The sequence below is a fragment of the Sardina pilchardus genome, chromosome 16 (genome assembly GCF_963854185.1).
Source record: "Sardina pilchardus chromosome 16, fSarPil1.1, whole genome shotgun sequence".
NCBI lineage: Eukaryota > Metazoa > Chordata > Actinopteri > Clupeiformes > Clupeidae > Sardina > Sardina pilchardus.
Window position 1 is genome coordinate 7,446,412 of NC_085009.1, and position 12,932 is coordinate 7,459,343.

The following is a 12,932-nucleotide window of genomic DNA, read 5'->3' on the forward strand; positions in this document are numbered from 1 at the left end:
TGTCTTTGAGCAAATTTAAAATTCTGTGGTGTAATTAAATATTGATTTAGTTTCAGTTCGTTATCAAGGAGGACTACCCTCTTCACCCATGTCAGGGTTTCTCTCCTCTATATAGTTCAACAGAAATCAGTTGAGACGCATCAAACTTGACTCTGAATCTTAACGCATAAAGCATACGGTTGAAAAAGCACATGGTATGTTACATTTGCTTAAGCATTCTGTTTCACGTCCCAATCTCTGTAATACACTAGGCCTGTACGAGCGCACACACACCCTAAACACCCTCCAAACATCCTTATGTGAACCACGGCAATTAATTGGCAATTAATCACTGAATAATTAATTGGTAGGCTACAACCAGATTACAGGCTAGAAATGCGCACCACTTACAGGGAACTAGACATCGACGCGGAAACGATTTGATGGTCCTAAACAAGCATTTCAGAGAAAAGGCTGAAAATGCTGACTTGAGATGAAACAGTGTGTGAGCTCGGGCTTTATGTATAAACTGATTGTGTTATTTGTTCTTAAAGGCAAAAAGGAGGAAAAAAAACAGCCATTCAAATTGCACTTTTAGAGAGTTAGACCATTGATGTTTCAATTGAGAGCTGTGTGTTAATCTGATCTTGGTTTCTTATTTCAATTACAGGCCTAGTTTATATGCGATCCTGAAATCACTAGTATTTTAAGCCTATAAAACGTGAATGTCATCTAACTTTATTCCTGTGTTATCTGTAATGTATCGTCTGTTTGGATTTGAGCAAATAGATCCAATAGGCCAATGGATTTTTTCTCCACAGAATGTCATTACATTCTCAAGAGCAGCCGTGAAAGCGGCTGACAGTAGGCCTACATTATCACTGTATATCACCGCTATCGCCTTGCCTCGTATTGATACACTGGCTTATCTCTTAATGGCAGCCGTTAAATCAAAGACAAGCCCCTGGTCCACGGAATAGAAACGGCTGTCAGTCTCATCACGACAGGAAGCGACCCTTAATTAAATATTTTCCAATTAAGAAGTTATCCACAGATAGCCGAAACCGAAAACAACTCTCTATATTTTTAATGTCCCTATTCAGATAGCCCATGGCCAGCCCTCTCTGTCAAAGAATACAATACCCGACTTTAAACGAGTCTTTAGAGATTAATTTAGAAGGTAAACAGAATTATGTAAATGGACCGATTGCGTCTGAATAGACATGTTAATTTTTTGTTTAAAAACTTTAACAATACAAACTCCGGGCGGCAATTGTGTTCCACATTTGTTTAAGCGAAGCCTTTGTGATGGAGGTGCAGCCATTGACGGATAGAAAATTCATTGCCATGATATTTTTGCTTAGCCAAGTTGATAGTCCTTACTTCTGATTTTTGGCGATACCTCCACAGCCTGCATTCTAAGAAGGGTAGTATAGGACAGATTTAGACATATTGAAAAATGTGCTAAACACATCGAGTAGGCTATAGCCATGTGTTGCCCCTTAGTAAAGATAGACTACCAGTAGGATTAGTCAAATGAAAACATTTAGACCGTAAAGGTAGGCTACAATGAAATAAGCAACCCACCTGACGTGGTTTGGAATCCTTATGGGTTGGCTATACAACAGAAAAAAAAATATTTAAGTCATTTCAGAAGTAGCCTTTTGCCCACTTGGGTTCTATTCCATATCTAGCTCGTCCCTGGACTACCTTAAAATATGGCTCCTCCTTCGACGGCGCTGCTTCAGTTCTGATTGGTCATGGCCATGGAAGGAATTGGTTGCAGAAATGCAAAACTTGTTGCTGGTTCCCTGAAACGCGCTCGTCTCACGCTGCGCCGAGCGCCAGACAAGAGTATGTGATCTATCAGCGAATCGCTTCCAGCTGGAATAGACCAGACCAGACTCTGGTGTTGAAGGACTGACTGGAAGAGGACACACACGCACTGTGCGCGTACGTGTGTGTGAGTGTGCCTGTGTGCGCATGAAAGAAAGGTCTGAGCGCAGTGTCGGTATTAGGAAAAAATAGTTTTTTTTTAATTTCTGCAAAGTGCTTAGTTGCATTTAAAATGATAAACACCGAGAGGACTGCGCTGTCAAGCGGCACTGTAGTGGCGGAGTTCGGCTAGTGTGTGCCCTGCACCTCGGCCGAAGCACGGGGGACAAGGTCGCACACAAGCCTCACTGGTTTTATTTCATGTCACACGGAGCTGGATTCTCCCTCGCCGGTTGCGCGAGTAGCCTACCCTGAGCAATATCGGGATTTTGCGGCCGATCAAGCACACCATTACTGCGATAATTTAATGGACTTCATAAGAGAACCTCACGGAAATCATTGGCGCGTGGCCGGAGAGTTTTTAATCGGTGACTGACCTCACCAAATTTAGCTCTGAATTGTTTCTCTTCTCTGGACAATGGCAACGTGAAAGTCTGCACCTTCGGCATGGATTTTTTAACGGACATTTGAGATCCCTTGTCCCGGGACATTCTACCAAGGAGGTGGATTTTTAAATTGGGCGAATACTATCTCCATTCTGTCACCGATAGTACGCGAAAGACATTTTCAACTTCTGTTAAGACGGAATATATTGGAGTACGGTTGAAAGACACCACCAGTTTTGCGAAGTTTATTTAAAATTGGTATTAATGCATTTGGCACCGAAGGAACTCGTGTGAGTTTTAAAATCACCGAAATATTCTCTTTTGCATATGTGGACAATTAATTGACATTTTCGCACCACCACAACTAAAACGGCGAGGAAATTGTGTTAATGTTGCACAGTATCAACTTTTTGTGGTGAGTTACTATCGCACATTTAGACTATGTGTCTTTATTGTATATTTTTCGTTTAAAACATAGAAATGGATTTTTGACATCTTGACGTGCTGTTGCCCTCCTCTTTTCGTGCTTTTTGTGAGGCAATATAATACTGGATAAAACTCCGCTTGTCTTTTAGTAGTGGACGAAAAAAACGAACTGAAGGGGAGAGGGCAGAGTTCTGCCTCGAAGCCAGACAAGCTGGCTGTCATGCAGGATTGGTAGTGGACAAGTATGTTTGGACTCGAACAGTTTGGTCCTCAAATAAATAACAGAAACGTCGGAGTGAAAAATAATTTGAAGCAGTCAAGATCAAACATGAGCGCCCATTATAAAAACCCCGGCTTTCACGCGGGCGCTCCGCCGCCCGGTGCGGTGGAACCGGGGATTGGGCCGCTGAACGAGCCGCCGATGCTCGGGATGAACATGAACATAAACGGGGAGTATACTGGCGGCGGGTTTCACCCCCGCGGCCATTCGGAGATGCACGCTGGCGGTCTTCAACAGCAACAGCAGCAGGCGCCCATGCACGGGTTTTTCAACAACCAGCAACCTCATAGTCACGGACACTCTCACGGCCACCAGACCCATCCCCACCAACACCACCCGCATTTTGCAGGCGGCTTCGGTGGCCCAGAGCAGGGGTCCTCCTGTTTACATGGGGGTAGGATGATGGGTTACGGTGGTGGCATGGGGCCCCAGCAGGGCTTTGCGGAGGGCTTCGACCCTCTCTCCGAGGGCCAAGCAGGGGAGGGGTTCCCTCAGCAGCAGCAGAGGCCCGGGTCCATGCCTGACTTCCAGCACCACGGACCCAACAGTGGAAACCACCCCGTCCCTGCCCCCTGCCTGCCCCTGGACCAGTCACCCAACCGGGCCGCGTCTTTCCACGGCCTGCCTTCCTCCTCCTCCTCCTCCTCGGAGGGCCACGGCCTGGAGCCCAGGCGTTTGCCCCCGCAGGCCGGCGTGGAGGGCCTGGACTACAGCTACCCCAACGAGCCCCCTGCCGGCCACTTTGACGTGTCCGTCTTCTCCCCCTCGGACTCCGAGTCCCAGCTCCCCCACTTCGCCGCCGGCAGACAGGGGGCCAGTTTCCCCGGAAACCCGGCCCTGTCCAGGCCACCGGGGATGCAGGCCCTCCCCAAGGGCCACCCCCAGGGCCCCCAGCAGCCGCAGCAGCCCCCCACCCAGCACGGAGGAGGGGGGGTGTTCTTCGAGCGCTTCGGCAACGGCAGGAAGATGCCCGTGGGCATGGAGCCTGGCGTGGGGGCCCGGCACCCCCTCCTCCAGCAGCAGCAGCAGCAGCAGGCAGCCGCCTTGCTGGGGCGCCAGGGCTCCCTCCCCCGGCCCCCCCAGCCCGAGCCGGGCGCCCCCAACCCGGGCATGCAGGACGGCAGCGGCCTCATGCCCGGCCCGCACAACCAGTTCGAGTACCCCATCCACAGACTGGAGAACCGGGGCATGCACCCCTACGGGGACCCCATGTTCATGCAGCAGCAGCAGCAACAGCAGCAGGTTCCCCCGCCCCCCCACGGCCAGCCGCCCAACCAGCGGCTGCAACACTTCGACTCGCCGTACCTGAACGTGGCCAAGCGGCCGCGCTTCGACTTCCCCGGCGGCGGCCACCACGGCACGGGCGGCGGCGGCGACGGCGGCTGCGGCTCCTGGGGCGCCGGGGGCGGAGGAGGAGGAGCCAGCGTGGGCGGCGGGGGCATGCACAACCCTCCTGGCATGGAGAACCACCTCTCGCCCTCGTCGTACCCGGGCCTCCCGGGGGAGTTCACGCCGCCGGTGAGCGACGGCTTTCCGGTGACGGGACCCCCCCTCCAGCACCACGAGCAGCAGCAGCAGACGCTACAGCAGCAGCAGCAGCAGCAACACCGGCAGAACGCCGCCATGATGATCAAGCAGATGGCATCGCGCAGCCAGCGCATGCGCCAGCCCAACCTGCAGCAGATAGGTCACCACGGCGACGTGGTGCCCCCGGGCGCCATGGTGCACGGCGGCGGCGGCGGCGGCGGCATGCCGCAGCCGGGCTTCGAGCGAGAGAACGGCGGCGGGCGCATGGTCACTTTCGACGGGCAGAACCCGCACCTGGCGGCTCAGGAGAGCGCCTGGTTCGCCGGACCGCACCCGGCCCCGGGCGAGATGATGGCCCGGCGGATGGGCGGCCCGGGCGGCGAGGCCGGCGGGCACGAGATGCAGCCCAACGGCGCGGGCATGATGTTCCGGACGGGCGTCAACGGCATGGGCCTGCCCGACGCCATGCGGATGCCCGGCGACGGCGGCCACGTCCAGGGACCCCTGCACTCGCCCAGCCTGCACCCGCAGTTCGCCGGCAACATGGGCGCCCTGGCGCAGATGCAGTCGCCCGGCGGCGGCCTCTCCAACGCGCCCGCCGACCAGCGCCGCCCGGCCGACTTCTCCGGCCCGCCCATGGGCGGCCAGTCCGCGTTCCCTTACGGCGGGCCGGGCGGTCGGGGCGCGCCTCCGCACGGCAACCCCCAAGGGGTCAGCACCTCCCCGGGGAGCTACGCCTCGCCGCCGGACTTCCCGCCGGGCCAGCGCTCGTCGGTCAGCAAGCTGGGCGCCCTGTCGCTGGGCAGCTTCAGCAAGTCCAGCGGCAAGGACAGCGTCTTCGGCCAGAGCTGCCTGGCCGCGCTGTCCACCGCCTGCCAGAACATGATCGCCAGCCTGGGCGCGCCCAACCTCAACGTGACCTTCAACAAGAAGAACCAGGGCGAGGGCAAGCGCAAGCTCAGCCAGACGGAGCAGGACGCCAACAACGGGCCCGGCAACAACGCGGCCAACGGGAGCACTGGTCAGGAGTATTTCCCCGCCGGCGGAGGCGGAGGAGGTGTCGGCGGTTCCTCGCAGAACAGTCAGATGCCCGGCGCCGGGCCTGGAGCGGGCGGCAAGCCCGCCGGTCAACACCAGACGCCGGTGCAGGGGGAAGCCAGTGCCCTCTCCCCAAACTACAACATGGACGCTACCCCATGCAGTGATGGGAAGGCAGCAACAGGGAGTGGGAGAGGGAGAGGGAGGAGGAAAAGGGACAGTGGCCACGTCAGCCCTGGCATGTTTTTCCCCTCTGACCACGGCAACCCTGTTGTGAGTCCCGGTCAGTCGGCGCCCCCTGCGGCTGGCCTTGGGGAGAGGGGTGGGGGGACACCTCACGAGAAGCCCCTGACCTCGCCCTCCTGGGGCGGGGCGGTGGCGGGCAACAAGGGCGGCGAACTGACCCTGGGGGAGCAGGCCGACCTCATGTCGTCGCTGGACAGCGGCATCCAGAGCGTCTCCAAGTCGGACGGCTGCTCGCCGCACGTGGACTTCGCCGACGAGGTGGCGGGCGTCGGCCTGCACTACGGCAACGAGGACGAGGTGTCGTCCAGCTCGGACGCCACCGGAGTCGGAGTCGGAGTCGGAGTCGGAGTCGGAGTCGTCGGCGGCGCCAAGGCCAGCCGGAGCCCCATGGTGGGGGGGTCCCCGAAGATGGCGCGAGGAGGGGGCGACGTGGCACTGATGTGCGGACAGAAGGGACAGAGCCTGGGCATGGCTAACCATACTACCTCGACATCTGACGGATACGGACTTGGCGCCGCCAACAACATCAACAACGCCGCCGCCGTCGCCAACGGGGGCAGCAGCAACGGCGCGGGGCCGGGAGGAGGAGGAGGAGGAGGCTGCGGCGGCGGTGGTGGTGGTGGGGGTCACCCCGGAACGCCGGGCATGGAGCAGGTACGGACGCCCTCCAGCACTTCCGGCCAGGACGAGATCCACCCCCTGGAGATCCTGCAGGCCCAGATCCAGCTGCAGCGCCAGCAGTTCAGCATCTCCGAGGACCAGCCCCTGGCCATGAAGAACGCCGGCAAGAAGGGGGGGGCCGTGGCCGCCGCCGTGGCCCCCGACTGCAGCGGGCAGAACGGCGACGTGGATCTGGCGGGCTGCAGCCCAGACGCCGGGAAAGGCGGCATGGGCACTATTGACCTGGACACGCTCATGGCCGAGCAGCACGCCACCTGGTATGTGCCCGACGACAAGGCCCTCATGGAGGGCACGGAGGAGGGCAAGGGCATGACTCCGTGGGAAAAGACAAAAGGCCAGAGCAACATGAAAGAAGGTACAAATAATTTCTTCCTAGACGTTATGGTGTGCCGTGTGTCTTATGTGAAAGATGCCCAGTGAGTCTGTGCAGAGTGCTAGGAGAAGTCTCCCCTCCCTCCTCAGGGAAAAGTTAAGTCATGGGTAGAAAGAGTGTGCCTCAAATGTATGCTTCCTTCATGGCTCCAGAGGCAGGGAAAATATATGCTTATTCACTCATTTATTTCCTAGTGATGAACAGAGAACACTCTCACACACAGTCCAATGCTCACTTGCACATATGCACTTCTCTCTTGAATGCTTTTGTGTCTTTCTCAACTCTGCATTTTGGTAACTTGGATTTTTTTTTTTTTTTTTGGCTGGATACTCTTGTGTATTTTGCATTGAAACGGTAGATTATGAAGCATAGTACCTTTCTGTTTATAAACACACGGTATATTTATTGATAACATAATTGTTAACAGGAAGATTGTCATACAAATCATGTAGGCCTATTGTAAGGGTCATGAATGCAATTTATGTCCGATGTTTTGTGGAACAAAATGTAATATGTAAATTGTTTGACAGGCTGTTGAATTTTGAAATAAATAGCAGGAGATGCGTTATGCTGTTACTGGAGGAGCTAAACTTTTTTTTATATATATATTGTAAGGATTTTAACCTTGCGTATTAATACTATTCAGAGAAGGAAATCGGTGTAGGAAAAGTCAAGTACACGTTCTATGCAGTTTTAAAGGCTTAACAAGTTACATGACTCGAACATTTATCTAAGGATTTAGTCTATTTTCTGAGTTTAAGTCCGCATGAAACCACGGAGAAAGGCTTCAAAGCGGCAGCCAAGGAAAAGTAAACATTTCCTGCGGTTCTTTATCTCGGTTTTCAGGGTGAACAACGGCCCTGCGAAGATTAATCGCGTTTTGAGGAGATGCGTTTTCACAGCAGGGTTTCCTCTTTCCCTATCTGTTTGTTTATGTTATTATGATTAGATAATCTGATTGAAGAGAGTGGATGTGGATTGATTTTAGATTTTACACGGGCTTTTAGTTTAGTCTTTGATAAACATGAAAAAATGTTTCTATATATTTATTTCATGACAACATTTCAGGATAATATCGCATAATAATAATAATAATAATAATAATAATATTAACAATACTACTAATAATTATAATAATATTAATTGCGGAATTAATATTAAAATGGAGATTTATTAATATAGCACGACTTCAGTTTTTAGACTATAATATCGTAGATTTAAAAACTTTTCAACTCGGTAGTTTTTTCCTTTTTTGCCTTGTTTTAAACAGTTGGACGGGTTTGTAAGATTACAGTATCAATACCAAGAGCATGGTATTTTAACCATAAGTGGATTGTTATTTTTATCACCTCATGATCCACCTTTTCTGATGTGGGGCTTTAGCTTTCATTGCCAACACGGGCAGCCTGCTCACAAGATCCTATAGACATAGCCTTGACAACTCAGCTTCAACTTCTATGAACATTGCGATTGTGCGCTTTTTGTTTCTAGAAGACGCCGTGATTGAAATAGTGCAGTAGGCTAATTATCAGACTTAATTCCCCGCGCCCATAACATACCACTGCTGTCCCATACCATTCTTATGTCAGAAATATAGATCATGAAGAGAATAGCAGAAAATTGAGAGACGAGATGGGTCTGTAGGCTACAGTCCTGCCCATAGGCTACGTACAGATAGATATTCTACATATTTGATGGTGTCTTGACTGTGTCTGAGGAAAGGGTGGACAACATAGGTATTTTTTTCTTAGCTGAGCGGTTTGAAAAATGACTCGCTGCCAGTGTTCCTCATTAGGTCGCACTAAATCATTTTAAAGCCGTGATTGCATTGCAGGCCTCGCCGGCATCACATTAATCGACTCTGGTGGAAGGATTACCCTGATAAAATAACAAAAAGCAAACAAATTAAGAAAATAATTTATGCGGGTTATTATTATTATCATCATTATTATTATTATTATATTGTTTATTATTATTAATAATAATAGTATTACTATTATTAAATTATCCTGTATTGTACTTTTCATTTTAGAGTTATTATCATAATCAGCTTGTGTCCAAGACGTGAATGTATCATAATTTTAAAAGTAACGTTTTATAACATTTCATTGTCAGTGTCCAGCAAGTCAGCCTCAAGGTTTCTTACTCTATTTTTGCCCCTTTGTTGTCCGTGCTCGTTCACGGGGCTGCTATGCCCAATATAGGCCAAACCCTTACAATGTGCTCCACACCAAGACAAGTCAGTGTCCTTACGAGTGAAAATGGCTGTATGAAACGGGAACTGTCTCCGCGACGGGACACGCATAATTGAATCGCCACGGCCAGGGAGCGCTTTCACGCGCGTCAATAGGTAGCCCCCGGTGCGCATTCATTCAGTGTCCTTTTGTTCCGACTAACAACGGGAGGGCGGGGGTACGGCGAAGGCGCATCACGAGTCAGGGCACATTGTTTAACATTCAGCGCAGTCAACTACACCAACATTTCTCCGTGGCTTTATTGTATTGTTCGGGCGCCCCAATATAGGGCATCCAAATAGATTTGTTGCGCGTCTGCGTCGGTAGTCAAGAAAGCAAAAGCACTCTGCCTGTTTTCTCTGTCTGTTTCCTCTCTCTCTCTCTCTCCCTCTCTCTCCTTTCCCCCCTCTCTCCCTCTCTCTCCTTCCCCCCGTTCTCCCCCTTCCCCCCTCCTCCTTCTGAGTCTCTAAACGCACGTCGCTCGGGTGCGATCGATAGCTAGTTAGCACAAATCACTGTTCCTGACAGATTTTCATTTGAGGGTCATAGACAGTGAAGGCAAGAGGCGTGTTGGAGCTGCTTTTGACTTATGAAATGGCATCTGATGCTAGCCGCAAAAACAAGGAGTAGTGACTGACTGCTTAAATTCACAAACACATTTGATTCTTTTGGTACCTTATTTTTTTATTGTTTAACTAAACCAAAATAATATTTGGTGATAGGCTATATTAGTCATATGCATGTAGTAAGCCAAGCCTGGCGTTGCACAGTTTTCCATTAATGTATGGTCCTCTTTTCTAATTTGTTTGAATCATGGATGCTTGCACATATTGATATTGATAGTCTTGTGATTTCTTCATCACTTGAAAAATTAACCATCTAATGCTGTGCAATAATTGTCTTTAGATTTTAATTAAGCATAACATCAATAAGTACAGTCACACAGTTTGTTGTGCTGCAAGTTGAAAAACAATATATCAAACAACTTTTGGTTATATTTTAACTATCGATTTAGGAACTCACAACTGATTTTAAAATGATAACCTCAGATGTGACTAAGTCATATTCTTTTATTTGTAGAAATAAGGTCAAATGTAGCATAGTAGCATGGTATTTTCATTTGTATCTCTCAAAAGCCAAATAATCGAAATGGCATTCAGTCGTAGGTGTATGAATAGGAACATGTATTAAACACGATGAAAATCGTTACAAATGTTAAAGGGTATATATAAGTGTAACCATCACGTATCCCAACATTTAGAGGCACACACACACACACACACACACACATACACACACACAGACACACACACACACACACACACACACACACACACACACAGAGGCCCCCTCGAAAGCAAGGGGTTAAATGAGATGTAACTCAAGACATCCCAGGTGTACATCTTCCTCCCCCTCCCTGCAATTCCCTCTCTTCTCCAGACCCCCCCCCCCCCCCACACACACACACACACACATACACATCACACACTCTCCCACACACTCTCTCACACACTCTCACTCCCACTCAGCATAAACTCTTCACCATAGTGTTACCACACGCACATACAAACACATACATGCACACACCCACACACACACACACACACACACAGACCCACATGCACAATCACACACACGCACACGAAAAACATAGAAAAGACTCGCGCCAACTTCCTGACAGTTTTTGTGGAGATGCTCTCATAATTGCTCCTCAGCAATTGCATCATTATTTTCCCTCTTTGGCTTGTCAAGCCTCGACTTGCTTCCAGTGTTTATTGTATAAGGTGTTGGTGGAACTAGATGTACTTATAGCTTTAATGACTATAATTGCACTGCATTATGCCTATTAGCAAACATTCTCCCCTGCAAAATCTATGCGCTTCCAGGCATGTCAGTGACATTTCGTATTTGCTTTGCTCGTTTGTGTGAATGTATCCCAGCGAAATAGTGCTATTAATTATTTGTAAGAACACTAAGGGTATTGTTTGCTGTTTTAAATGAATGTCATTTTTAATAGTCTACCACTGGGCACGCTGAAGCCTCTTTGAGGCGTTTGACACCTGTTTCCATGGCGACTCTGCTTGTGAGATGCGCTGCCGGGCCCGCAAACAGGCGTCGCCCCTGATACCTTTGGCCCTAATTGCTGATGTCAGACCAGTTCCCCCAGTCCGCGCTCCTAACCTTCACCACTGTGGAAGGAAACACGCCATCTGACCTGGAGCCAGCTGGTAGCGCCAGGAGCGCGTTGCTCTCTCTGTGGCGCGGGGGGGCGGGGGTAGGGGCGGGCGGGCGGGTGGGGGGCGGTGAGGTTGGGACCGTGGCAGCAGCCCTGGCAGGGGCAGCAGCCATGAGAGACCTCAGAAGCAGGGTTAATGAGGCCTATATGATGGCGCTAATTGGTTGGTTTATAGACTCCACTTAGTGCTTTATGGGTAGTGGAGTTTAACAGCCCTATCATGGCAGCTGCCCCTCAGCCCGTTCTCTTTGTGTGTGTGTGTGTGTGTATGTGTGCGTGCATGCATACGTGTGTGTGTGTGTGTGTGTTAGAGTGTGTGTGAGGTCATTGAGTATGCCTGGCACCGGTTGGTGTTAGCATGGCTGCGGTGGATGGGGCTAGCCTCACAGGAAACGTTAACATTCTGCGATTCGCGCTGAGGCTATCTTCAGCTGTGGTGGAGCTGAAGTTTCAGCAAAATTTAATGGAGCAGAAAGACCAAAACTTTTTGTTTTGTGAAAGCCCATGGCCACACAGTGCTGGGCTTGATCCACTTGAACACACCCCTCCATCTGAGAGTCACGGCATCACGTTTGCTGGTTTACCTTTTCTTGCATATAGCCAGATGACGGAGAAATGTGCTCAGTGTAAATTGTGAAAGACAGACGTTCAACTTGATGAACTTAATCTGTTCAGGATGTATTACACACGATGCAATAGACATCTGTGCAGTTTTACAGCTTACCATGGAGTATATACTTTTATCATCACTTTGAAATGACAACCCCCACTCCCACTCCCACACATGCGCGCACACACACACACACACACACACACACACACACATACACAAAGAGTTGACATGACAGAGTAGTCCTCCCTTGTTGCTGTTTTTGATGCCAAAACCATGTCAGTCAACGGCACTGGGTTCTGTCAGGGCTGACACAATGTTTTACAACATCTTCTTAGCAAAGGTGGATGGCGAGGTGAGCTGAGGTTGACTCGGTACAAAACAAACGGCGGAGGAGTTAAAAAAAAAAAGAACAAAAAACAAAACAGGAGAAGTGTTGTCGCTGTGCAGTGGCGGAGCAGTGTGTGTCTCTCACCTTGTTAGTCCCCCACTCGCTCGCTAAGAGCTCCCTGTGGGTGTGTTTAGTGGGTGTGATGTGTCAGAGTAATGGCCCCCTCCAGACCAGCAGCCTCTGCTGTGGAAGGGTGTGTGTGTGTGTGCGTGCGTTTGTGTGTGTGTGTTTGTGTGTGTTTGTGTAGATGTGTTGAGAGAGAAAGGAAATGAGTACTGTCCTCAAGTTTATGGTGGTTTTGTATGTACATGTTGACACGCAGAGGAAATAAACATTATGTGTGCGTGTGTGTGTGTTTGTGTATGTGTGTGTGTGTGTGTGTGTGTGTGTGTATGTGTATGTGTATGTGAGTGTGTGTGTGTGTGTGTGTGTAAACTAAGAGCTGTTTTTTTTTCCGTGTCCTGGCGGCGTGAACGTGCCTGCCATGCAGACAGTGGCGGCTCTCTCTCTCTCTCTCCTTAATTACTATC

The 12,932-nt window shown here is 50.4% G+C and overlaps 1 protein-coding gene across 1 annotated transcript in view; it reads left to right on the forward strand.

Annotated features, from left to right (window-relative positions):
- The first annotated feature begins 1,877 nt into the window (after positions 1–1,877).
- The window catches only part of mn1b (meningioma 1b), a 21,921-nt gene continuing 10,866 nt past the window's right edge, over positions 1,878–12,932 (forward strand). The window contains exon 1 of the mRNA XM_062516809.1: positions 1,878–6,913. Coding sequence (XP_062372793.1) covers positions 3,031–6,913 — 3,883 coding nt within the window. The 5' untranslated portion in view covers positions 1,878–3,030. The remainder of the gene's footprint in view (positions 6,914–12,932) is intronic.